The 27,670-nt window shown below is 41.0% G+C and overlaps 1 protein-coding gene across 6 annotated transcripts in view; it reads left to right on the top strand.

Annotated features, from left to right (window-relative positions):
• The window catches only part of Galk2 (galactokinase 2), a 127,866-nt gene that overhangs the window by 19,318 nt on the left and 80,878 nt on the right, over positions 1 to 27,670 (top strand). For 5 of the 6 annotated variants that reach the window (XM_052183486.1, XM_052183490.1, XM_052183485.1 and 2 more), the window contains exons 4-5: positions 6,384 to 6,474; positions 9,880 to 10,026. In XM_052183486.1, the coding sequence (XP_052039446.1) occupies positions 6,384 to 6,474; positions 9,880 to 10,026 (238 nt within the window). The remainder of the gene's footprint in view (positions 1 to 6,383; positions 6,475 to 9,879; positions 10,027 to 27,670) is intronic. The other variant, XM_052183488.1, reaches the window with a different exon arrangement.

Consider the following 27,670-nt stretch of genomic DNA (forward strand, 5'->3'; position numbering starts at 1 on the left):
CTAATTCTCTTGTCAGAGAATCTTGCCATGCTGCACAACCATTGCTTACATACCTGGATCCCTCAGTAGGTTTAAGCTCTATGGTTTTATATTGTGTTGTCTGTTTTCTCCAAAACCTTAGTTTCAGTATAGCACACTATGAGGTAAAATGGATGTTTCTAGTACAGAGATACAGACAGACAGAGTGATATGTGGACACACACACACACACACACACACACACACACACACACAGAGAGAGAGAGAGAGAGAGAGAGAGAGAGAGAGAGGAAAACAAACAAACAAATAAATTAAAAAGGTCAGTTCTCAAATTATTATTTTTGAAGGTGCAGGTGTTTTTTATTTATTTTTTTAAATTTTAATTATTTATTTATTCATTTATTTATTATTAGATATATTCATTATTTACATTTCAAATGATTTCCCCTTTCCTGGTTCCCCCCTCTGAAAAATCCCATAAGCCATCTCCCCTCCCACTGTTCCCCAATTAACCCTCTCCCACTTCCCTGTCCCTCTGTAGGCATACAGAGTCCCTACACTGTAGCATCGAGTCTTTCTAGGACCAAGGCCTCTCTTCCCTTTGATGTCCAATAAGACCATCCTCTGCTGCCTATTTGTCTGGAGCCATGGGTAACACCAAGTGTACTCTGGTTGATGGTTTTTTTTTCCCTGGGAGCTCTGGGGGTACTGGGTGGTGCATATTGTTGTTCCTCCTATGGTGCTGCAACCCCTTTAGCTTCTTGGGTCCTTTCTCTAGCTCCCACATTGGGGACCCTGTGCTCAGTTCAATGGCTGGCTGAAAATGTCCCCCTCTGTATTTGTCATACATTAGCAGAGACTCCCAGGTGACAGCTATATCTGGCTTCAGTCAGCAAGTACTTGTGGGCATTGATAATAGTGTCTGGGTTTTGTAACTGTATATGGGATGGATCACTAGGTGGGGTAGTCTCTGGATGGTCTTTCTCCCAGACTCTGTTCCACACTTTGTCTCTGTATCTCCTTCTGTGGGTATTTTGTTCCCCCTTCTAAGAGGAACCAGAGTATCCATACTTTGTTCTTCCTTCTTCTTGGGCATCATTTGATATGTGAATCGTGCAAGCTTCTGGGCTAATATCCACTTTATCAGTGAGTGCATACCATGTATGTTCTTTTGTGATTGGGTTATCTCACTTAGGATAATATTTTCCAGTTCCACCCATTTGCCTAAGAATTTCATGAATTCATTGCTTTTAATAGCTGAGTAGTCTTCCATTGTGTAAATATACTACATTCCCTGTATCCATTCCTCTATTGAAGAACATCTGGGTTCTTTCCAGCTTCTGGCTATTATAAATAGGGCTGCTATGAATATAGTGGAGCATGTGTCCTTATTATATGCTGGGAGAATCTTCTGGGTATATGCCCAGGAGTGGTATACCGGGGGTCCTCCGGTAGTATTATGCCCAGTTTTTTTGAGGAATGGCCAAACTGATTTCCAGAGTGGTTGTACCATCTTGCAATCCCACCAGGAGTGGAAGAGTGTTCCTCTTTCTCCACATCCTCACCAGCACCTGCTATTTCCTGAGTTTTTGATCTTAGCCATTCTGACTGGTGTGAGATGAAATCTCAAGGTTGTTTTGATTTGCATTTCCCTGATGACTAAGGATGTTGAACATTTCTTTAGGTGCTTCTCAGTCATTTGTTACTCCTCAGGTGAAAATTCTCTGTTTAGCTTTGTACTCCATTTTTTAATAGGGTTATTTTGTTCTCTGGAGTCTAACTTCTTGAGTTCTTTGTATATATTGGATATTAGTCCTCTGTTGGATGTAGGGTTGGTAAAGATCTTTTCCCAATTTGTTGGTTGCTGTTTTGTCCTATTGACAGTGTCCTTTGCCTTACAGAAACTTTGTAATTTTATGAGGTCCCATTTGTCAATTCTTGATCTTGAGCATAAGCTATTAGTGTTCTGTTAAGGAAATTTTCCCCTGGGCCCATGTGCTCAAGGCTCTTCCCCAGTTTCATCTTTTCTTTTCTTTTCTTTTCTTTTCTTTTCTTTTCTTTTCTTTTCTTTTCTTTTCTTTTCTTTCTTTCTTTCTAAGATTTATTTATTTATTATATCTAAGCACAGTGCAGCTGTCTTTAGACACCAGAAGAGAGCATCAGATCAGATCTCTTTATGGATGGTTATGAGCCACCATGTAGTTGCTGGGATTAGAACTCAAGACCTTCGGAAGAGCAGTTGGTGCTCTTACCGGCTGAGCCATCTCTTCAGCCCCCCAAGTTTCTTTTCTATTAGTTTCAGTGTGTCTGGTTTTATGTGGCGGTCCTTGATCTACTTGGACTTGAGCTTAGTACAAGGAGATAAGAATGGATCAATTAGCATTCTTCTGCATGCTAGCCGCCAGTTGAACCAGCACCATTTGTTGAAAAGGCTGTCTTTTTTCCACTGGATGTTTTTAGCTCCTTTGTCAAAGATCAAGTGACCATAGATGTGTGGGTTCATTTATGGGTCTTTAATTCTATTCCATTGATCTACCTACCTGTCACTGTACCAAAACCATGCAGTTTTTAGCACTATTGCTCTGTAGTACTGCTTGAGGTCCGGGGATACTGATTCTCCCAGAAGTTCTTTTTACTGTTGAGAATAGTTTAGCTATCCTGGGTTTTTTGTTATTCCAGATGAATTTAAGAATTTCTCTTTCTAACTCTATGAAGAAATGAGTTGGAATTTTGATGGGGATTGCATTGAATCTATATATTGCTTTAAGCAAAATGGCCATTTTTACTATATTAATCCTGCCAATCCGTGAACTTGGGAGATCTTTGCATCTTCCGAGGTCTTCTTCGATTTCTTTCTTCAGAGACTTGAAGTTCTTGTCATACAGATCTTTCACTTGTTTCCCTAGAGTCACACCAAGATACTTTAAATTGTTTGTGACGATTGTGAAGGCTGTCGTTTCCCTAATTTCTTTCTCAACCTGTTTATCCTTTAAGTATAGGAAGGCTACTGTTTTGTTTTAGTTAATCTTATATCCGGCCACTTTGCTGAAGTTGTTTTTCAGCTGTAGGAGTTCTCTGGTGGAGTTTTTTGTGTTTTTTAATTATACTAGCATATCATCTGCAAATAGTAATAATTTGACTTCTTCCTTTCCAATTTGTATTCCTTTGACCTCCTTTTGTTGTCTAATTGCTCTAGCTAAGAACTTCAAGTACTATATTGAATAAATATGGGGAGAGGGTAGCTTCTCTTGAGGTCAGTTCTCAAATTATTAACTTAAGAATTCACCTGAGGGCCTTGGAAGAATAAGAACAAACCCCATCAAAAATCAGTAGATTGAAAGAAATAATTACAATCAAGGAAGGAATGAATGAAATGGAAATTTAAAAATATGATGAATGAATGAAACAAAGAATTAATTCTTTGAAATGATGAACAAGATCAATAAACTCTTAGCCAAAAGAAAGAGAACAAAGGCCCAAATTAATGAAGTAAGAGATGAAAAGGGAGGCATGGCATTAGATGCCTGTGAAATTCAGGAAATGGTTGAGATATATTCTAGAGCTCTTATATTCCATGGTGTTGGAAAATCTGAAAGAAATGAATGAATTTCTGGATACATATAATCTTCCCATATTAAATCTGGATGATATCAGTCGCTTATAGAGATTAATAAACAGATTCAAGCAACAACTAAACTAAAAACAAAACAACAGAAAAACCTCAACTGAACAAAAACATTTTCAATTTTAAAAAGTCCAGGCTTTGGTAAGGCCTGTTGCTGAAGATACTATAAACTTGTCACAAGACATAGAAATAACATTGGTTCTGGCCAGGAAACTTACTCCCTGTTGGCTAACTTTCACAGTAGTAGGAAATGCTGCGTAGGATGCTTGGGGAAAACACTCATCAACAGTCATACCCAGCGGTGAACCCTGTGAACTACTGGTGTGGAAAGATATGCCCGTGGGTGGAATAGTGGCGTAAATGGTATAGGGGTGAGTGCAGTGGCTCCCTGAGCTTATCCGTGGATAATGCAGACGCTCCCCGCTGATCCAAGTACAGAGCATAGTGCCAGTGGAGAGCTGCAAATGAGACCTTTACAGCACACTTCCCTACCCAGGACCATGGCAGGAGAGAGGGCGGGGAGATCAGAAGAGGCAGATGCTGGAGAGGACTAGAGTGGAATGGTATCACTTTCTGGATGTGACAGGACTGCTGATCTCAGGAGCCCACAGTAGTTGTGCTTGCTTGCATAGTCACATAGTCACATAGTCACATGGTCAACATTCTAGCATGGATCAGAGTGGGTGAGCCCCCTCTCCCTAACTGAGGAGCTATGGACATCTGATGGTTCTGGGAAAAGTCAATTTTCTCTAAGGATGTGGTCCTTGGTAGGTTGGCTGTGCTCCATGAATGGCCCCCACACCATGTAAAATATGGGAAGCACAAGCTAGACTTGGTGGGTTACTAAAAAAAGGGCACAAAATTAGGTGGGACTGGGGAGATGAAGGTGATCCTGGGAGGAGTTATGGAGATGTGCGAGGAAATGAAAATGATCAAAATACAATGTATGAAAGTCTCAAGGAATTAGAAATATTACAAACAGTTCAGGCCTACAACTTTTCACCACCGAACTCTAGCAAACCTTTAAGGAAGAGCCGGCATGGATGCTTTCTATGCCAGAAAATAGAAAATGAAGGAGGAGGGAAGCCCAAAGTGTTAGGGAAGGCGTGGGCAGAACAGAGGTCGGAGGAGAGGAGAGTTAGGCTTTTCTGAGGAATTCAGAGAAGCAGACCAACCTGATGAACCAGTAACTTTCTAACATAGAGTTCCTATTTTCTTCTTCCAATTAGTAGGTTGCTGCTGGTCATACTGAGGTAATGTGTAGACACTGTGTAAATATTTTGTTTTCATCAAGTTCTTACTTTAGATGTCCACCAGTGAAACCATTAGCAAGAAATTCACATGCAATACTTTTTAATTTCCATTATTTCTTTGATATGGTTACTTGACATTTTATTCTCTCTGTCTCTGTCTGTGTTTCTGTCTGTGTTTCTGTCTGTGTCTCTGTCTCTCTGTGTGTGTGTGTGTGTGTGTGTGAGAGAGAGAGCTGTGGATGCCTGGCATGCATTCTATAGCACATTTGTGGAAGTCAGAGGACATCTTTGTGGAGTCAATTCTGTCTGTCTTCATGTGTTGTTAGCATCTCACTGAGATTGGCATTTTATGAAAAACAATTTTCCTTTTCATTTAGCTGCTTGTTCACTTGTAACTTAATTTTTTAAAATTTTATTATTTTATTTATTTATTTTTAAGATTTATTTATTTATTATATGTAAGTACACTGTAGCTGTCTTCAGATACCCCAGAAGAGGGCGTCAGATCTTATTGCAGATGGTCGTAATCCCATCTTGCTGGGATTTGAACTCAGGACCTTTGGAAGAGTAGTCAGCAAGCACTCTTAATTGTTGAGCCCTCTCTCCAACCCACTTGTAACTTTATATCAATAATAAATTTTGTTATTTATTTTTCTTAAATCATACAGAAGGTCAAATTAGATGGATATCAGAGAATATGGAGAAGAGGGAACTTTGAGAACTTCCGTTTCAGCTGGGGATCTGTTTGTAGCAGGTGCAGAGATGAAGCATTCATGTGATTATACTAGCTAAGAAGCACTCACATGAAAGAGAAAAATGAATGTAGATTCTGCTAACGTATGTTGTTTCCTATCTGTTTCTGGAAATAAAAGGAGCAAGTTAGAGGTAGATTAGTCAATAAGGCTACTACAACTTCCTCTCTTAGTTTTTAGCGTATGAAGGTGTTCACTGAGAACACCTCTATTAAGTAAATAGAAAAGAAGTCTCTAATGGCTGAATAGTATGGAGTACTATTCAGCCATTAGAAACAATGAATTCATGAAATTCTTAGGCAAATGGATGGAGCTGGAGAACATCATACTAAGTGAGGTAACCCAGACTCAAAAGATGAATCATGGTATGCACTCACTAATAAGTGGATATTAACCTAGAAAACTGGAATACCAAAAACATAATCCACACATCAAATGACGTACAAGAAGAACGGAGGAGTGGCCCCTTGTTCTGGAAAGACTCAGTGAAGCAGTATAGAGCAAAATTAGAACAGGGAAGTGGGAAGGGTTGGGTGGGAAAACAGGGGAAGGGAAGGGGGCTGATGGGACTTTTGGGGAGTAGGGGTCTAGAAAAGGGGAAATCATTTGAAATGTAAATAAAAAATATATTGAATAAAAAAAAAAAAGAAAAGAAGTCTCCGTATCGTTGTTCTGTCACAAGAGGGCAGCAGTCAGCCATTGTTTTTTTGTTTTTTTTGTTTTTTTTCCTCTCAAGGCATACAGACTTAAATTAATGTGTCTTGCTTTTTTCAGAGACTTCAGTACTACAGCAAATAGCATCTGTATTGACAAGACCAAACCTCTATGGCACAACTACTTCCTATGTGGATTTAAGGGAATTCAGGTAAATCGATGCCTACTAGTCATGTTATTATAGTCATGTTATTCCAGATTAATTCTACCATGGTTTTGGTCTCCTTTTAGTATTGATGCTTTTCTTGTATTTTGCTGACTTCTGTTTCAAGAGGGCAGGGGAGGAGATGTGTTTGTCTCTGGTTTGTGCTCACAGGGGTGGTCACAGTCTTTTCCTTTGACTGGCTATGCATCATTAAATACACCTTGAAGAGAGATTGTCCTAGTATTCACATTCTGTTTTGGGATGTACAGGGGTACTAGAATGGGACTTAAAGAGTTGAGCAGCCCTTGGATTTGAATATGGGCATAATCCAGCTTTGCTAATTTGAGTTCAGTCTTGGCTTTATCTGTGAGACAATTCACTGTTATTCAATGAAGAGTGTTTGCAGGACCCACTTTGCTGGGACCCTTAGGCATTTGGGAATGGCAGCCAGCATTGTTACTGCTTGTCCCGGTGAGAATAAAAGGGTTGTGGTGAAGGTATTACTATGAGTAGTTTCCAGGAACATTGACTTAATCATAATGCCAAAACTTCAGTACTGTGTGTAAGGATAGGACAGTGTGATATTTCCACTTTTTCTCACAATTAGGAAAATAGGAGTACAGATGGAAAACCAATACCTGCTATTTTCAGAACCACTCCTGTGTTTCTGTGTTCTTAACTGTACTTTCTAATAATTAAAAAAAAATCTACTTGTTTTTAATTCATTCCTGTGGATGCTTTGCCTGCATGTATGTCTGTGTGAGGCCGAAAGAGGGCATCAGATCCCCTGGGACTAGAGTTACAGACTTGTTAGCCACCATGTGGGAAGTGAACCCAGTTCCTCCTCTAAGAGCAACAGATGCTCTTAACTACTGAACCATCTTTCCAGCCCCTTAACTTTTATTTTTAAATTAACATTCATTCAATAATTATTTTAGTTGTAGTGAGTCTTGTAACACATCATAGATTAAGGATATTAAGAAATTTTTGTCTTCATGATTCAAAAGAAAAGTAGTAAATATACTTTCTGTTTTGTTTTTTTTTGAGAACTTATAATCCAAGTGGCCTGGAGGTCCTATCTGAAATTGTCACAAGCAGATTAGGACTCATCAGCATAGTATTATAGAAACCTATCAGGGTAACTTAGGATGTGCAGTCCTGGCTGCTGTCATGGAGGTCTGGTCTAGTAGTGAAGCATTCATTTCTTGAGAATGTGGCTTTCTTTCTAGACACATGGTAATAACTTCTGGGAAAAGTTATTGGCCTGTTTTAAATCTTCAAATCATTTGGATTATCATCCACATTAGTGAGAATTAGAGTATTTGGAAGCATTGGTCAGGCCAACGCAATCTGACCTTGCAACAACATGCCTGTTTGTACCATATGGTAAAGTAACATTTCTCTCTCTCTTTCTCTCTCTCTCTCTCTCTCTCTCCCCCCCTCCTCCCCTCTCTCTGTGTGTGTGTTTATATATATATATGCATATATATGTATATACGCATATGCATATATAATATATTTTTGTATTATTTTGGATAGGGTCTTAAAACCTTCCTCTTTGGTTTGACAACTTATGTGCAAAAACACAGGTTTGTTCAATGACCTTTTGGCAGAAAAGTAATTTCAGTGTTAGCCAGTCCAGAAACCTTCAAATTAAAATACTAGAAAGTTCCAAGGGATAGTCTGTTTATGTGAAATTGAACATGTTATCCTTTTGGGATAAAGCTACTGCAATGTTTGGCACAACTCATTTGTGTTTTTCAGTCTGCTGTTACTGTTGAATTTAAACATTGCGTGCTAAGTTTGTAACCATGATTCACGTCCAAGACAGTCTGCGGATCAGTTTATGGTTAAATATATAGCGTTCCCCAAGGACTGTTGCTTTTGCGTGGACTGCCTGATGTTCTGTACAGAGGGGCGTTGGCAGCGGCACGTCTTCAGTTTATAATTTGTTTGTGTTTCTGGAAGGAGATTTTTAGATGACTTGGAATCAGGAGGTACATCCAACTGAATCTTTTCTTTTGTGGCCCATTTTTGCCAAGGAAGAAAAAAAAAGGACAAAGATTAAGGACAAAAGCAGTTTATATTTGCAGCGTTTTGTTCCTTTGGTTAGCCTAACTTGCTTATTGAAATTTCTCCCTAGAAGAATATGTATGATGAAATGCATAATTAGATAATGTAATAGTTTCTCAAACTTTGGTCTTGAATTATCTGAGAAATTTCTGAAGAAGACCATTCTTTTCTTTGAGAAGGAGGAAAGGCTGGGTTTATTTTAATCCTAAACAATGAAGATTATAATATATCACCTCCCAATCCAGGTTTTACAGGTCTGTTCAAATACATTAGAGATTTCTACCTTTAATTCAGAGTCTAATTAGGTTGGTCTTTCCTGTTTGTAAAAATTTCCCTGCCTTCTTTTGGGGCATTCAATATCATTTACATATAAATTCTAATCTGGCTGTCTTTAAAGCTATTAGATGGTTAAATTGCATTAATAACTCCAGTAAACACTCTGAATTTTCCGGGTGGTGGTGGCACACGCCTTTAATCCCAGCACCTGGGAGGCAGAGGCAGGCAGATTTCTGAGTTCGAGGCCAGCCTGGTCTACAGAGAGAGTTCCAGGACAGCCAGGACTACACAGAAAAACTCTGTCTCGAAAAAAAACAAAACAAAAACAAAACGAAAACAACAACAACAACAACAAACCTCTGAATTTCCTCATAAAGCTAGCAGGCATTTAAACATGGTGACATTGTTGGCCCCAGTTTTCACAGCAGTAGAGAGGTGAATTGAGACTCAAGTGTCTTGGGTCTCACTCCCATCATCCTTTGCATGGGGACAATCTCAGAGTCTTGGGTCTTCAAGTGTTCTTTGTGTAACCTTGGGAAAGTTTCTTAACTTCCTAGTGCTTAGGTTTTTCTTGATAAAAAATGGAGTTGGTAGAGCTCTCTTTGTCTTCAGAGAGCCCCCTGAGGCCAGCTACCCTGGAAACAGCTGCTTTGGGGTTAGGCCTTACACAAGGTGCTGGAGGCTAAAGCTCAACTTGCACCATCACTAGGGGTTTCCTGCCTCTTTGAGCACCTGGAATTGTAATTGCTTTATGGTTTTTCTGTACTTGTTCAAATCGGTTGATATTCAAAGAAAAATCATTTGAGGCGATTTAGTAAGTGAATCAGTAGCTCTTTGTTGAACAATAAAAAGTCCACTCCAGAGGACTCATCCCAGATGAGAGGGCTGAGCCATTAGATCAGATGACAGGTGTAGCTCCCACTGTCATTATTTACCCCCAGTTGCTGCAGAAGGTTTGGGTTTGTCATAGACTTTTCCCCTCTGCAAACTGATAGAAATTTCTACTGCTTCTTGAGTCCAATACTGAAATGACTATTGGCAATTTTTTTTAAACATTTTTAGGAACACTTTGGCCTTAGTCAGCTACCTGGAATGAATTGCCTGGTAGATGGAAATATACCCCCAAGTTCCGGCCTCTCCAGCTCCAGTGCTCTGGTTTGCTGCGCTGGGTTAGTGACTCTCACAGTGCTGGGAATGAGACTATCCAAGGTAAGCACAGTGATGTTAACCTCAGAAGACCTCCATGACAGCTTTGCATTGCAAAGTCAGACTGTCTTCCTCAACTCCAAAACACTGTCTTAACTGGAAAGGAAAAGCCACCATCTGTGGGGAAGTGCCCTAATGTGGTCGCCTGTGGTTGCTCACTCTAGTGCTGTTGATAGTCTCTGGCCAGCCAATCAACAGGGCTGTATGACTGTCCTGAGGTACTCTTAGATTATACATGAAGCTTTGACAAGATACATTCACAGCAAGACATTTTAGGTTTCCTGGTTGGGCCTGTTTTTGTTTTGTTTTTTGTTTTTGTGTTTTCATTATTTGTTTTCACCTAAAACCTTAAGTATTGATAGGCAATGGACAGAAATTATAGAGAACAGGCAAGAAAGAAGCCAAATACATATGTCTAATACCCGGTATAAGTAGATTAGTCGCTGAAATATTCTATTCAAGGAGGAAATGCTTACCTTAAGGAAACAGAAATTCTACCTGAGTCAGAAAAGCCTTTACAAATTTGCATTAATCTCTGGTTTTGCAGCTTGGAGTAGGTGAGCTTAGATTTAATTAGTACTTGAACATTCTGCTTCAAGTGAAGTGTTATTGCAGGTTCTTTTAAACCAGCGATTCTCAACCTTCCTAATGGTGTGGCCCTTTAATACAGTTCCTTATGCTATGGTGACCCCATCATAAAATTGTTTTCATTGCTACTTCATACCTATAATTCTGCTAATATTATGAATCATAATACAAATATCTGATAGGCAGGATATCTGATATGTGACCCCCCCAAAGGAGTCTTGCTTCGCAGATTGAGAACCACTCTGTTAAACTCATGCATGTAAACTAAACTTCACAGATGGTCTGGGAATAGACAAAGTAAGAGGCAGACCAAAAAGGTAGAAAGCAAGCCATATTCTTAGTTTGTAAAAAGTGTGTTTACATTTTTATAGTGAAAATTTCACAGATGGGAAAGGGAGACACAAAAGAGAAAATTTTCCTTGCCATGAACAGGCTTTTTTCCTGGGAAATTCATCTTGCTTACTGCGGCAGAACTTGGTTTTTTGTTTTGTTTTATTTTTGAGAGGAGAAAGAAAAAAAATCTATATGTGAACTATGCCTTCTCTGGCCCAATCTTTAATCTAATGGTTAGTTTAATAAGCATTTAACAAAATACCCAACATGAACAGTTTAAGGGAGAAAAGACTCATCTTGGCTCAGTTTCAGTCCAGGGTTGGCTGACTATCTATACTGTTGCTTGCAGATCTGTGTATGGCAGTGTCTTAGTCAGGGTTCTTTCTATTCCTGCACAAACATCATAACCAAGAAACAAGTTGGGGAGGAAAGGATTTATTCAGCTTACACTTCTACAATGCTGTTCATTACCAAAGGAAGTCAGGACTGGAACTCAAGCAGGTCAGGAAGCAGGAGCTGATGCAGAGGCCATGGAGGGATGTTTCTTACTGGCTTGCTCAGCTTGCTTTCTTATAGAACCCAGGACTACCAGCCTAGGGATGGCACCACCCACAATGGGCCCTCTCCCCTTGATCACTAATTGAGAAAATGCCCCACAGCTGGATCTCATGGAGGCATTTCCTTACCCGAAGCGCCTTTTTCTGTGATAACTCCAGCTTGTGTCAAGTTGACACACAAAACCAGCCAGTATAGGCAGAATGTGGGACATATGGCACAAGGGCAGGATAAAGCAAAGACAAGAAGGGATAAGAATGCAAGGAATTAGATATTGAGCTGGGACAGAATCAGTAGGATGTGGGCATTGATTGGGTGTGAGGCTAGAGGCCAGCAAAGAGTCAAGGATTCTTTTCAAGTTTCTGACTGTTTGTGATGCCTTGGAGTAGGCATCTAAATGTCACTGTGGCCTGAGGTAAAGACAAGTGTTGGTTGTGAGGAACCTAGGCAAACAGAGCCCAGGCACACAGAGCCTGGTCACACAGAGCCTGGTCACACAGAGCTACTCGAGACTTTACTTGTGAACCAATTATTCTAACTGCCAGGTTCTTTTGAAGATCATCAATAATATAATTAACTCAGGTTTACTCAGGTATCCCAAGGTATTCCCAAACTCACAATCCTCCTGCTGGATTTTTGAAGTTTCTGGAGTAGGGAAGACAGGCATTGTGGTTAGAGAATAGGTGAAGACCACCAGGGCACAGCGCTGAGGAACAAGAGTGAGGAGGCACATGCACTACTGTTGTCTACGGAAGAGGAAGAAGAGTAGTCTGGGAGGTAGGGAAGCCAGAAAGGAGGAACGGCAAAGACAAGGGAGACAATTCTTTGTGATATGAGTGGCAGGGTCAGCTGCTACCAAGAGGCCAAGAAGGTAAGGCCTTTGTAGTTTTCATGCCATATACCAGGGATCGGCTGCAGGTTCTATGGGAGGTAGGAAAGTGGGAATGTTCATTAGCTATAAAAGTCTGTCGATGCATATGAGAAGGGGAGGGCTCTGTTTAGATGGATGGCTGAAATCAAACACTTCACTTTTAATTAATTAATTAGTTAATATTATTTTTAAAGACCAGTCAAGTGCAGTGGAGAGAATGGCGGAAAGTGTTTAATTTTTATTTTTATTGTTTTAAGGGGAGGATTAGTGAAGGTTACTATTATTTTTCTGACCCTTGATATAACTGTGTAAGGGAAAATCAAAAAAATGATAAAAAGAAACACTTGAGCCTAGTCAAACAAAATTTGGCTGTTTCTATTTCCCCACTTAAGAAATAGCATATGTCTATATTTTTACAGTACTATCTGAGCCCGGGGCTCTTCTCCTGGAGAGAAGGGCATGTGTGCCCTACTTTCTGATCCTCTGAGCAGTACTGACCACACTTGCCCTCAGATTTTCCAGACGAGCATAATTGCAAAGAGGGGTTTGGTGGTGGTTGTAGTGTTCTCTTGCTGAAGTGAGACAGAATCTTGACTGAAAGGAAATGGTATCATTTTCTCAGAGTCTTTAAGTGCCAGCTCTACATGTGGCTCTTACCAGCATCAGAGCACAAGAATCCAGTGGACTGTAGAGATGACGTAGTTCAACATCTTCCGCTGTATTAGCACTTCCATTAGTGCCCTGGTGAGAACCACATAGTGCACAGAATAAGACAGCTCAATAAGGGAGTAGCTATAGAGTTATCAGACTGGGACACTGGTCTAGGAAGGGATCCTTGGCTAGAAGCCACTTGGTGCCAGGAGCAGCTTTGGAACCTCACTGTTGAAGTCACACAATGAGGGAATGGTAGGGTAACAGGAATAGACAAAGAGGTTTGTGAATGGGGAAGATTTCTGCAGAGGGCCATCTCCTGGAGGCAAAGCATACTGTAGGAAGCCGGGGCTGGGGAGAGAGACAAGGATAACAAAGTGTGTTTCCCAAGGATACCAGGGCCTACAGGGATCTGTGACTAAAGCTGTTCCAGCTATTTCACATTGAATATGTCCTGTTTCACTGCACTCATTATAAGTAGATGTTGAAATTATTAATTAATAAAAAGCTGAAGCTTTCTGGGTGGAAGCTAGTGCAACAAAATGCCCACTGAAGCTAGACTCCAGAGAGTGAAAGTAATGAACGGCAGTGGCAGGTTCTAGAAAAGCAGGCAGCACAGTCAAATACTCAGAGGAAGGGAAGGCGTTGGCTTTCCTGATTTCAAGATGTCAGATGAAGGCACATCTGCTCTTTCGCCATCCTGTACTCAATCTTCTCTGAAGCAGGGAAATTAAGAAGCATAAACACAAGTTCTATCTTTGATAAACCTGAAACCGCAAAACACAAAGATGGAAAGTGGATGACAGAACCGTGCATGACTTAGCAGAAGGCAGAAAGGTCAAAGCTAAGTGCCATGGGAGGAGACATAGAAGCAAGCTGACTCATCCTAGTCTCAGGGAACGATGGGAAGAAAGCAGGGTGGAATGACAGGGTCTTGTGGTCTGGTGTGGCATGGTATGGGGTAGTGTTCTTTTTTGAAAACTAGTTAGAACCTTGAAGTTCTGTCTTACCTGGGACCATTCCAGCCATGTGCACCAGCCGGTCCCCGGATAAACACTGGGTGGTTTCTGCATTGAAGGACCCTGACCCCCAAGATAGGCAAGGCCAGAAATGGATTTGGTAACTGGGAAATAACACTGTCTTGCTTCTGCACAGTGACTTTTTAGTTCCCGATGCTCAGGTCAGCTCCAGCACATTGGCAGCCTTGTCATCTCACGCCTTACCAAGAATACCAGAATGTCCTCAGGGAATGTGGTGGGCCCGTGACATGCAGTGCGACCCTGTCACAGTGACTTCCAAAGCTTTGTGTTTACTTACTCACTCTGAACTAAGAGCATCTGAACTTACTCGGATGGTAAGGCATCCGAGGATAATCAGATTTTGGAAGAAAACATCTCAAAGCCGACAGAATAAAAAGGAGATCGCAAGGATTAATAGGGCTGACAGTGCTGAGAGGAAAGGAGACATTGTGTCCTCAGGCTGATGAGGTTATGCCAAAGTAAGTGCCTGGTTAAAGAGCAGACACTAAGAGCTTTCATATATGGAAAATGCAATCACTAACATAGAAAATCCAATAAGAGGATTGGAAAATTATCTGGTAGCATAGGAAAAAAAAAACAGCTAATAAATGAGTGAAAAATAAGAAAATGTGTGAATTAGTTCCAGAACATTTCAACTATTTAGAAGTTGCAGTGAAAGCAGCCACTACAAGCAACACTGTTTCCCCGGTGACAATGTGTTTAAATGCAGTTAAATAACCAATAAGTCTAAATAAGTAACATAATCACAAGTTTTGTCTTTGATAAACCAAAGAGACATAAGTAGCCCTTTGAGATGTGCTCTCTTGCTATGTACTGTAATGCTAACTACTGGGCCCAGGTCTGGTGGCCTACAGGGACGAGAGAGCCTCCACAGCACTCAAAGTACCACTGTGTGACCTTGCTTCTTAGTTTAAAACTATTGGTTGAGTATAGATGCCAACGGCCTATAGCTGGGCAGAAGAGAGATATGCTGCTCATACCCTAAATATATAAAATGTAATGTTTAAAAAGGGCTCTCTGGTATTAGCATAATAAACAAGGAAGGCCAGGCCAAAGCAGCTACTGGGAAGTTGAAGCTCAAGAGCTAAGAGTGAAGGCTGAGGAGCTAGCAGGGTAAGAAAGCTAAGACACAGGTGAAGGGTCAGGAAGGGAGACTCTCCTTGGGCATTGGACACAGCAATGTTTTTTAAATGCCAGCATTTTTTTTTTTTTTTTTTTTGAGACAGGGTTTCTCTGTGTAGCCCTGGCTGTCCTGGAACTCACTGTAGACCAGGCTGGCCTCAAACTCAGAAATCCTCCTGCCTCTGCCTCCCAAATGCTGGGATTAAAGGTGTGCGTCACCGCTGCCCGGCAGTCAGCAAATTTTAAATTGCCTGTTTAAATGAAATAATCAGCTGTGAGAATAGAACACTTTAAACCTATAACACATGAAAGCTGGAGGGATATAACCTCCCCAAACTCGGGAGCAAACCAAGAAAAAAGACAAGATGGGAAGTGGGTGATGAAAACCTCGTAGGTCGGACATTGTCCTTTAGGGCAGAAGCAGCACAGAGCAAACCAGAAGTGGGGCGGGGGAGAAGTAGGACTTGCACACCTTACCCATCAAAGCAAGAAACCTAACGGAACCACAAGTGGAAATAGGTTAGGAGATTTTCTAGAGCTTGAATAGGGCTTGAGGATGCTTCTATGGATAATGAAGATATTAGGCACTTATTAAATATAATAAAAACAAAAAGACGAGACATGCAAGAGGTTTTAAAGTGTTTGATGTATACATAAGCAATAGTATCAATAATTGACATAAATAAAATTTTTGATCAAGACTTTTGGCATAGCTTTATTGAGGCAGGCGGGAAGGATGAGGGAAGGTAGCTAAGTCCTCATTCTAGGCACTAGGAAACAGACAGCGTGGCTGGCATGGTGGCATGCATCTTCAACCCCAGTACTAGGGAGGCAGAGGCAGGCAGAGGCAGGCAGATTTTGTGTTTGAAACTAGTTTGATGTGCATAGAGAGTTCTATGCCAACCAGGAACTCTAACTAGAGTTACATAGTAAGAGCCTGTCCAAGAAGAAAGGAGAGAGAGAGAGAAAGAGAGAGAGAGAGAGAGAGAGAGAGAGAGAGAGAGAGAGAGAGAGAGAGAGAGAGAGAGAGAAAACGCGCGTGCGCCAGCGAGCTTAGGTTTGAGAGAGTGAGTCCATCGTTTGCCTCTTTGGAGCATGAGTAGAGTAGAAAGCGCTGGCCCCTAGAAACCCCACTGAGAGGAAGGGTGAGACCTGGAGGCTTTTTGTTCTAAGCCTCTGGGCTCCCTTTGTTTTTTTAGATTATGTTTGTATTACCCTTTGGTGAAAGTAAAGACTGGGAAGGAGAAATGAGCAGCAGAAGAGGAAGAGAGGTGATGGAGGGCCCGATGAGCAGGAGCCCAGAGAGACTGGGAGAGAGGTGATGGAGGGCCTGAGGAGCAGGAGCCCAGAGAGACTGGGAGAGAGGCACAATGGGACCTGAACTAAAATCCTTCCTTTGAAGCTTGTAGTCAGTTGACATAGGTGTTGAAACTTGTGCTTGATGTCAAGAATCCTGTTTGTGATGGTGAAACATACACTGTTTTCCCAGGAACAACACTAGGGTTGTGAGGGGTGCTTCCAGGGAAGATAGACTTTTCAGGCACTGAATAAATTTAATATCCTAAGTCTTAGAGACAGTGACTCAGGAGGCATTTATCCAACACCTACTACATGCCAAGCTTTCCTGTAGATATCAGAGATAAAATTAAACAAATCAGGGAAATCCTGCTCTTGTGAAATTTCCATGGTAGTGATGGGCCTTGGATAATAAATGTAGAGGTGTACCCATTTGGTATAGGTCCCCATACACCCAATAAGTGTAGAGGTGGACACTGAGTATAACCAAATGCTTCAAGGAAACAAAAGTTCCATCAGCAGGGGAAGCTGTTGTTTGGCTAGGGAGGGTTTGAGGGGAGACCTGAGGGAGTGACTGATAGGTAGGTGGAAGAGAGGTGCAAAGATGGCTGTCCTCCTCCTGGAGGAGCAAGGCCCATGTGGGCTGCTGTGGGAGCGTGACTGACGGACAGAGTGGTGGGAGGTAAGCTGAGAGGTGACTAGGAGCTATGTGGTGCACAACTGTCTTCTGGCTGAAAACCTGCAGGGAGGTTCTGAGCCATAGACAGCAACGCTGGCTAGGTCTTTCAGGAGCACCCTGCATCCATGGGATGAAGTGCTACTCAAAGAAGGGAAATGGCAAAATCCCTTCTGGCACTTAATGCTTCTTGTAGAAAGTGAACACCTTGAAATTCTATCTTAGACCCATCAGGATGCCTAATATCAAACCCACAAGTGACGGCTTATGCTGGTGAGGATATGAAGCAGCAGGAACACTCCTCCAAGACTGAACATCAATATACAAGGTGTCAAGTATTTTACTTGTAAATAGGGTTGAAACTGGTTCCTGGGTAAGGTTAAACAAAGGATTTCCCACAAAAGCCAGTTCTGCTTTCAAGTATCTGGAACAGCCCAAAGCTATTTTAGGCAGAGGGAGCCCACATGTCTTAAAACAGCCCTCTGGCCCAGACTTACACACACTGGTCAGCCAAAGCCTAGGACTGTATGTAGCTCATGAAATTCCCATTAACAACTCTCATCTACAGGGATGCTTTCTAGTTGCTTAAGTCTGAGAAGATGGAGTTGCTTGTTTCAGGGATAAATTAGTCACATAGGCACACAGTGATGTTCTTTGCTAATCGGTGTTTTTTGAGGGTTGAAATCCTGTATGGGACCTACTGAAGTTCCCAGGTAGTAAAGTGTTTAAGGTTCTATAGCACATGCATTCAAGTCTCTATCTTGCCCTCTTGTAGGGGGCATTTCCTCTCCTTCTTCCTCCCCCCCTCTCTTTCTCTCCCTCTCTCTCATGTGTGTGATAATACAAGTATAGCTACATTTTCTTTTTAATTTTTTTTTTTTTTTTGAGACAGGGTTTCTCTGTATAGCCCTGGCTGTCCTGGAATTCACTCTGTAGACCAGGCTGGCCTGGAACTCAGAAATCTGTCTGCCTCTGCCTCCCAAGTGCTGGGATTTACAGGCATGCGCCACCACTGCCTGGCTAAGTATAGCTACATTTAAGGCAAATATTTCTTGGCATTTGGGGCCTTTGAAAAATTAAGCTTAAATGCCTACATTATAAACTAAAAAGAATCTGACACTTACACAAAAGGTTCAAGTGAAATTTGGATGTTTTAATAACAGTTTCTTATATAATATTAGAAAAACCAGCAGCCAGTTTGCACTGTCACTAACCATTAGGCTTCCAAGTCCACAGAAGGACAGTGCTGCAGTTTGTTTAGAATAACAGGAACACCATCCACATAAGAGTTAAAGAAAATAGAAGTTGAAACATTCAAGCCAGATGTTGACTGCTAATGTGGCAGTAGCTGGCCTCTAAGAGGACGGTAACTCCAGAACAATCTTGGAAAAAAAAATCTCTTAATTAAGTGTAGAACATGGACTAAAGCCATCTGCTCACTGTACAAAACCCAGGAAGCTTCAATGTCAAGCATGGGTGGCCTGGATTTAAATAGGTTTGACATTTTAAGTTAGTGTAAATACAAAACCATCCACATAGTTTTATCAATAAAATGAGCCCTTTCTTTTCAGTTTTAAGGCTGGGTGTTTTAGTCTTTGGCTTTGGTCTTTGCTGAGAGGAAGACTGGGGCCTGAACCATTTATTTACTGATTTGGATGCCTTTGGGCGATGTGAAGAAGCTGCTTATCACAGAGGTTGTTTATGTCACCCCCATCCCCCTATTTCCCTCCCCAGACTGAGACTCATGTTTCCCTTTAGCATAAACAAAAGCAAACCAGAACAATTGGGATTGCCGGGCTGGAGGGATGTGGGTCACTATTGCCATGTAGTCTGAGATAACTACCACTGAAAATTTGTTTGTATGTGTGGCTACATTCTAAGCTTTGACTGTGATGATTTGGTTGTAATGACAAGATCCTTGTCATGAATAGACTACTGTGTTTTAAGGCCTCCATGCTTTGATTTGTATGCAACAATCTGTTAAATATTATCCAGTATTTAAAGGATTAATTGGAATTATGTAGGTGATAGATATTAACATGTGCATAGCCCCCCCACTACTTTTATTCTATGCACTGGAAATATCTAAATAATGAAAGCTTTGTATAGATAGCCTGAAGTTGAAACTTCTAGTTTCTTTGTCAAGTTCGATATGTCAAATGATGGTTTGCTGGGGCACACCCGTGAAAAGCAGACACAGAAGAATGTTTTCCTGAAGCAGACACAGGTGAAGGATGTTCTGATCTAGCAAACTCATGAAAGGACGCTTGATGGGGTATACACGACCCCACAGATAGCGGGAAACAAGCACTGTGCATCACTTTGTTCTGCCTTGCTATTTGCTAACGACACCCATGTACTGGTTTGCCTTGTGTAGCGTTGTTGAGTTCAACATTGAGAGAAACTGAACAAAGAACTGCTTATAAGGTTCCAGCAGCAGCTCACCGCTTGCTTCCAAGGCCTCACCTCAGGCTGGTTGGTGAGCCTTGTGGTGTTCTTGTCCAGTGTCTGCTTGCTGAAAGGACTGGACTGTAGCTGTTGGTTCTTATGTGGTATCTGTCTGCCTAGAGGACTGGTCTGCTGCTTTTGAGTCATATTTGGTGTTTGCTACAGGACTGAACTGCTGAGAAAGATCGAGCTTATCCCCAAAGAACTATTGCTGAACAGGTCTGCTTTCCCCACATCCTAATAACTTCTCTTCTACTACCTCTGCTGGGTGGTGGCCTAGAGGAGAGGTTGAACCCTTATTAAAAGTAGGGGAGGGGGATGGGATAGGGGGTTTCCAAAGGGGGAAACATTTGAAATGTAAATAAAGAAATTATCCAAGAAAAATAATAAAATTAAAAATGTTATTAAAAAAGGGGGAAAAAAGTAGGTTGCAAAAAAAAAATATTTATGCCTATCATAACCCCCTGCCAAATTCAGAAATGTTGTCATCTCTTACCATGTGTTTGAGAACATGTGAACTGCTATCTTGACATGTTCTGCTTTGTGGCCAAGCTTATCTCCACTTTGTGAGGATGTCCTGTGCCCCAGTTTCTGCTTTTATAATAAGAATGGCATTAGTTCCTCTACTCCACTGAAGTAGGCCAGTTGGGTTGGTTCATTCTACCAGCTCACTGTTCTCCTGCAGAGATTTTAGAAACATTTAGGAAAAAGTTTAGCAAGGAGGCAGGTAAGACTGGAAAGAGAGTGGTCGGCCAGGGGGATTTCTGCAGCTGTGGTTCTGTGAGTGGTGGGTCGTGGAAAGAGTGAAGAGGCAGACCGTGCTATATGGGAAAGGAAACGATCCAGACAGGGAAGGGTTACATCTAGGGGCTGTTTGAAAAGCTTAAGAGTGGATTTGGAGATAAGGGTCTGGGAGTTACTATTGAAAAATATGACTGCAAAATTCCATGTTAGTAAAGTAGGAATTTAGATCCCGGTACTAGGTTCTACAGAGTCACATAATTCTGATTAGTTATTGGCTGAACTTGCTTCCAGCTTCAGGAACTGCTTGTTGTGATTATAAAGGTTTAGATGCAGGAGCTTTCAGAATATATCCCTACAGCTGAGTATGTACAGGGCTAGTGAAAGTGAATAGTTGCCCATGTACAGACACAGGTGAGCACTTAGAACATTGTTCTAAGCTGCCTGCAACCTTGCTCGTTTCCTTTGGATAACTCACTAAGTAAACACAATGTCAAGAAAATGAACAAGCCCTTTGACTTGCTAGAGAGCTAAGAAGTGGTGTGCATACACATGAGAGTTGGTTTTTGCCACTGTAACATCCTTAAGTAATCTTTGCTTAAGCTGCCGTGCTTTCTAGATGACATGGAAAACTAGATGAATGTTCCTCTAACTGTAATGTGCATATGAATCTCCTGAGCATCATATTAATTTCAAAGTTGGATGTTGGAGGTTTTCAGTGAGTTTGAAGTCTTTGCAGGAGATATTCAAGTCTATACCAAATGCCAAAAGGATACTTGGCTTCTGGTGAGCCCACAACTCTGATGTCTCTCTCATAAAACCTTTGCTTATGAAATAGACTTTATAATTTAGGTTATGTCCTAAGATTAAAATCCAGGAATATTTTTGTTATCATGCTATGATGTTGTTTACGCCAGTGAACAAGAAAATGAACGAGAGTCTAAATTCAGCTGTTGAGCTATTTTATAAAGTTTGAAAGCTTATATGTGCATCATAAACATAACTGTAGGAATTACATTCATAGATTGTGTGCTTAGAAACTTAGCATAAAACCCTACATAGGAGACCAACAATAAAAGAAAACAAACAAACAACAACAGACAAACACAAAACAAAACAAAAAAATTCTTTTCACTGTCACTTCACTGCCTGTCTTGGACTGTGAATGGCTATGTGAAGTACTATTGGTGTTATTTTTGTTCATTTATTTTCACAAATGAAATGAGCTTTCAATTATTTATTTGCAAAATTTGTATGAGTTCTGTTTTGATGACTTGATTTTCCTCTGTATCTTCTAGAGTTCTAGATACCCACTTAAATTCTCCCCTTTGCCTTCTGTACGCCCCATTCCCAATTCCCAAGGAACAAATTAAATCAAATCTTACAGTTAAAAAAAATCCATGTTAGAAATTATGTTAAAACAAAACAAAGCACCCTTTTCCCCCATTATCATTAAGCTTCTAAGTGTACTGAACACACTATCTCTTACCAATGGTAGCTTGTAAAGCAGGTTTCGTTATTCAAGTTTTCAGGGAAATACTAAAACTAGATAATTTATTTAATGTGACCAAAGGGAAGTCACTTGGAGTTGTTGAGATTCTCGTGCAGATGTGTTAGATCCAGAACCTGATGTTTTTGTACTCAGCCAGGCACTTATGGTAGAACATAACAAGTATCTTGGACCAGGCAGCTCACTGAAGGTGAGATCCAGGCCTAGTGCTCATAGACTGTGGCCCTGCTGGCATTCCAGATACAGTGAAAGTGAGTTATACACGGTCACATTGGTGCTTAATAATGTGAGCTGAATTTGTTTTAGATGACAGTTTGTGCGGTGGCCAAAGGGATATGATTTCTTGAAATCTTGCTGAGTCCAGAGTGAAAGATGGGAGACTTATTCAGAACCTCTCATTAGGGAGTTCATGCTTGGCCTTAAGGAGCCTAGGATGCAGGTGAGGATGCAGATGAACATAGAAGAGAAGTGGTGAAGGGCGTTGGACACCACAGTTTTCCAGTTTTCCAAAGGCTACCCTGGAGGCTAGCACTGTTTTTTTTGTTTGTTTGTTTTTTTTTTTTTTTAATAAAGTCACTGTAATGTGACATGAAACCACTTGTGACTTCTCATTTCCAGCCTTGATGAGGACAATGCAAGAAAATGATAGGTTAGTGTCTCTCATAACCTTATATATTAAAAAATTGAAACAAAGTATTCACAAGTTCTAGCAACCCAATTATGTACAAACATGATTTTATGGCTAACTTGGTTCTATTCTAACAAAAGGGCATGTGTCCTCTTAGGCCAGTTTCCTACTTGATCTTTTATTTCGTTATTAGTTGAGACAGGGTCTTGTGGGACTTATTCTATATTCAGGCTGGCCTCAAGATCCCAATCTCCTGCCTCTTCCTTTTAAGTGTTGGGATTACAGATGGGTTTCCTCAGTACTGGGCTGCTAAGTGTTGGGATTACAGATGTTGTGGTGGTTTGAATATGCTTGGCCCGGGGAGTGGTACTATTAGGTATGGCCTTGTTAGAAGAAGTGTGTCATTGTGGGGGTGGGCTCCTGGACCTCTTCCTAACTGCCTGGAAGCTGGGCTTCTCCTGTTTGCCTTCAGAACAAGATGTAGAACTCTCAGCCCCTCCACCATGCCATGCCTGCCGAGATGCTACTACACACCCACTTTGATAATGGACTCAACTTCCGAAACTGTAAGCTAGCCAGAATTAAGTGTTGTCCTTATAAGCTTTATCTTGGTCATGGTGTCTCTTCACAGCAACAAAACCCTAACTAAGATAGATGTGTTCCCTTAGTATGGGGCTGCTAAGTGTTAGTATTACAGATATGTTCCCTCAGTACTAGGCTGCTAAGTATTATTAGTATTACATATATGTTCCCTCAGTACTAGGTTGTTAAGTGTTGGGATTATAGATGTATTCCCTTATATTTTATTTGCAGTGAAATTCTTGATCACAGAAAAACCTGATAGACTCAAGGATTGTAGTTAGAATTTCTCAGGAAGAACTACCTTTCCTCTAAGTGGGTCCAGGGCTGTTTGGGCTCTCTCCCCTTTCAGAGACCCCAACTTGATTCTGATTTATGCTGTAAGCGGGGGATATTTCTCTAATTAGTTTTGTATAGTGAGATACATGCTCTCAAATCATGAACAATGCAGCTTAGTGTCTGTTCATTACCGTGATCTGTTGGCTAAGGTCCTTGGCTCTAAGGAGTGAGGTGGGTCTGTTCCCTTGGGAGACTGAAGTCCTACCATTTATAGATGTCTGGAGCCAGCTACAACCTTTGTGACTCTGCGCTGTGCTATTTAAATAGAGATGATAGATATTTCTTTTGTTCCCCCAAGTTCACCTAAGGAAATGCCAAACATGGCCAACTAAACGGCACAAAACTAATTCGAGACATGGTCACCCAGCGACAGGCTCAGGATCACCTCAGCCTTCCATGACTTGGTCGTGCCACTGATAATTGACAAGAGGGATTGATTTTCTGTACTGAAGGATATTTATATCCATCAAGAGTAGTAGAAGTATATAATTAGTCTGGTGGACAGCCTTCCTGAGGAAAGGGGTGGCTGTGTTACTTTCTTCAGGTGCTTTTGCACCCCTGAGGAGGCAATTCAACTGGATTAAATGAGCAAATTATCATTTGTACTGTCAGCTGTGAAACTGTCATTTTCCTGTTATATCTACTATATTCGTTTTAATTAAAGAAAAACATGAAATGAGTACTTAGTCCACAGACAGAAGCTGCTGCTTGCCAAGGCCCATGGGACCGAGGAACTGAGCCAGCCTGCCTCTGGACTCTGGTTCTCTGTTTTATGATTAAGGAAATGTCTTTCACTATCTAAGGCTCTGAGTTTTCCTCACTAGAAAGGAAGTGCAGTAAGATTATTGGTAGGCTTTGAGGTCACTGCTAGTGCTAATATTCTGGGATGTAAGAGGTGACTGCAAAAAGTTGCATCATTATAATCATCATAAAAAACTTACGCTATATCCAACTATTAGAATGGTTTTTCAAGATTTTAGATTTTACTGGAAACAAAATAAAAATACTAGAACACTATATGCAAATTTTAACAAAATCCAAAAACCGTGTGGATTCTGGTTCTGTTACCCCAGCACCCCAGCACTGCAGTCTCTCTGGCTACTTACTGGGAGTCCCACCCCAGGAAGGTGCTGGCTATGTTTCTTCTGTTCCCACCTCCTTACATTGTCAACCTTGGCAATTGAGAGAGCATTGGTTCATTGCATCTGGTTCATTATTTTAGTGCCCCCTAGATAGAGATACTGGGGACAGCCAAGCACTGGGACCGACCACACCTGCTTTACTTTGGGGCAGTGTGCCTTTAGTTTTAATTAAAGGAAATGAATAAGTGAAAAAGAAAATAATGTCAAAAAAATCAAGTGAAGTCACAAGGCTGGAGTGAGACCTTTTCCCAGGAGGAAGACCAGAACCAGAACATTCATGCTATAAATCACTCTCAAAGCCTGGTGCAAAGAGTTCCTGCTACGAAAATGAAGCGTAGCTATGAGTATAATGTGGGATAATTAGATTAAACTGTTAACATATGCACCACCTCAAATGGAAAAATTCAAATGGTTAAAAATCATTTCCAAACTTATAGTCCTCAAGTTAATAAGGTTAAAATTTAATAAATATATTTCCACAGAAATGAAATGCTGAGACTTTGTCTCACATTTGGACAAGCTGCTACTATCAGGTCTAATGGTATTTGCAACAAACATGCATTAATTAAAATGTTTTGCAACAGTAATTAAAAAAAACCTAAAGCACATTGGCTTAATTCGTAAATACCACATCCCTTGAAAATGGTTGTATTTAATTTATCTTTGAAATCTAAGAAAGTCTCATTTATCAAATATTACCATTCTCAAATTTAATATTTTGGGGTTAGTCTTTGTAAGTTTACTTTTCTCTTCTGAGCATTTTTCTATTAAATTTTTAGTAACTCACTATCTTAAAAGCACATTGAGCAACTTATTGACACTTTTTTAGAGTTGGGAAGTTTTAGCTGGTATATTGTGATTTTTTTCTGACTTAATTATTCTAAAGGTCTTTGATCTTGTGAAAGTAGGAGACTAGGTGATAAAGCTAAGGAGGGAGACCACATCCATCCATGCCTGCATGCATCCATCCATGCATCCATCCATGCATCCATCCACCCATCCGTCTACCCGTCCATAAATACATACATGCATACAGAAGTAATATGGGCATATAAAAATAATTTAGGGCTAAGGAGATAGCTTGGGCAGTAAAAAGGAGTGCTTACTGTATAGCATGAGGCCACCTATCTCATTCCCAGTACCCAGAGAGAAATCTGCACATGCTGGCAGCTGGGTGTGGAGCTCAGTTGGTAGAATGCTTGCCTAGGAGTCATAGATCAGATCCCAGTACTATATAAAGCTGGGTAGGGTGTCACAATCTGTCCCCGAACTTGGGAGGTTAAGGCAGGATAATAAGAAGTTCAGGTTATCCTTGATTGCATGAGTTTGAAGCCATGGTGGACTAGGTAAGACCCTGTTTCAAAATAAAACAAAAAACCAAAAACCCAGAGAACCCAAAATAACAAACCAAAACCCCAAGGTGGCTAGCTCCTGAAGAATTACTCTCAACACTTACCTCTGACTTCCATACACATGTGCTCATGTGTTCATGAACACAGAAACATACTCCCTGTCACATTCCTGTTTTGTATGCTAGTACAGAAGCACATGCATGCACACACACACAAACAAACACAAGTAACTTTATGGTATTTTACCTGGATATCCCCAAATACACTAACCAAAGGAAAAAGTATTCGATACACTAAGTTTTCCTTTAGTATCACATATACAAGGCACTTTAAGTTACTGTTGGAAGTTATTTGGCTGTGTAGCTATAAATTCTCAGCAATTGGTAAGGGGTAAGAGACAGGATTGCAGCTTAGTCTGCTAATGAAAACCAAAAAGAAAGGATTCAAAGGAGCTGTTCAGCCCTGGAATATTGTGTGGAGACAACAGGGCCTGTAGCATCAACCAGACCTGGGTCTCCTAACTCACGACTTTAGAGCTCTGTTACCTTGGCTGTCTTATTTGCATGTGAGATTGGGATGCTATCACTTAGCCATCTTGTTGTGGTAATGAGGTAAAGTGCAGGGTCTGACAGTGTGCCGTGATGGTCACTACTGACATCACTGTGCTGGTGATGAGCTCTAACCTTACCCCAGTTGTTAAGAGTCTTGGCAGCCAAGGCATTTTGGGTTCCTAGAAAAAGAGCAGAGACTTTAAGTGGTAGCTTTAAAACTTTCTTCCTAATCCTGGGAACCCAGTGTTCAGGTAGTAGGAATGACCTCATTTACCTTCTATTCAGCACTGTGTGCTGTCACAGACACCATTCTAGGACAGAGACCAGAGGCACAGTGATAACAGGAAGCGTGTGTTCTAGGTTAAGTGTGGCAGGGACAACAACCAATGTAGAGAGAAGCTATTTCAGATGATGTCATCGCTATAGAGAGTAATAGAAGTTGGGAAAGGCAAATATTACAAAATAAAACAATCACCAATTATTAGTAAAGCTGACAATTGTGAGTAGCTCATAACACAAGAGTGTGAGAAGTGACATTTAACAGAAATAAGTTGTGAAGCACCTGACGATTAGCTATCTTGAAGCCATCTTTACTGGCATCATCTACCCTGCTGATCCACACAGTTTTCTTCCTGAGAGATTGTAACACCCCCTGATAACAGTGCTTCTGTCCCTTCTGCTCTCTCGGTTGGTAGGGGCTAGTGCGGTACAGGGCAGTGTGCAGGGCAACTTTCCGTGCCTCTAGGCCATAAACCTCTTTAGACTTCCAGACTTCATGCTTCTTTCCTGGTTATCCTGGAAATTCTTCATGGATCTGAACACTGGCCAGAGACCCACTTCCCTAGTACAGCCTTGGGACGCAATGTTAGTCAACATTACTTTCTGGGGAAAATTAAGCTAGAGAAGAAAACTGAGCCAGTTAGGGTTTCTGATCAAGACTGCTTCATAAGCACTGAATTATGACGGTCTCTTCTGGCACTGGCCCTACAATGTCCAGCCTTTGACACTAGTTAGTTGAGTCTATAATAAATGTTGCCAATATTCTTATTTTTATGGTTCAGTTTTATTCCCTCCTCTAGTCTGGTGGTATTATTGCTTCTAATTCTTATCTTAATTACTTCGGCATGCCTCTCTGGCCATCACTTTGTTATGCGAACTGAAATGACTAATGAAGAAGCTAGAGTTTTTCTTGTTACTTCTCTGTAAAGATATATCTATCAAATAA

The sequence above is a fragment of the Apodemus sylvaticus genome, chromosome 5, assembly GCF_947179515.1.
Source record: "Apodemus sylvaticus chromosome 5, mApoSyl1.1, whole genome shotgun sequence".
Classification (NCBI taxonomy): domain Eukaryota; kingdom Metazoa; phylum Chordata; class Mammalia; order Rodentia; family Muridae; genus Apodemus; species Apodemus sylvaticus.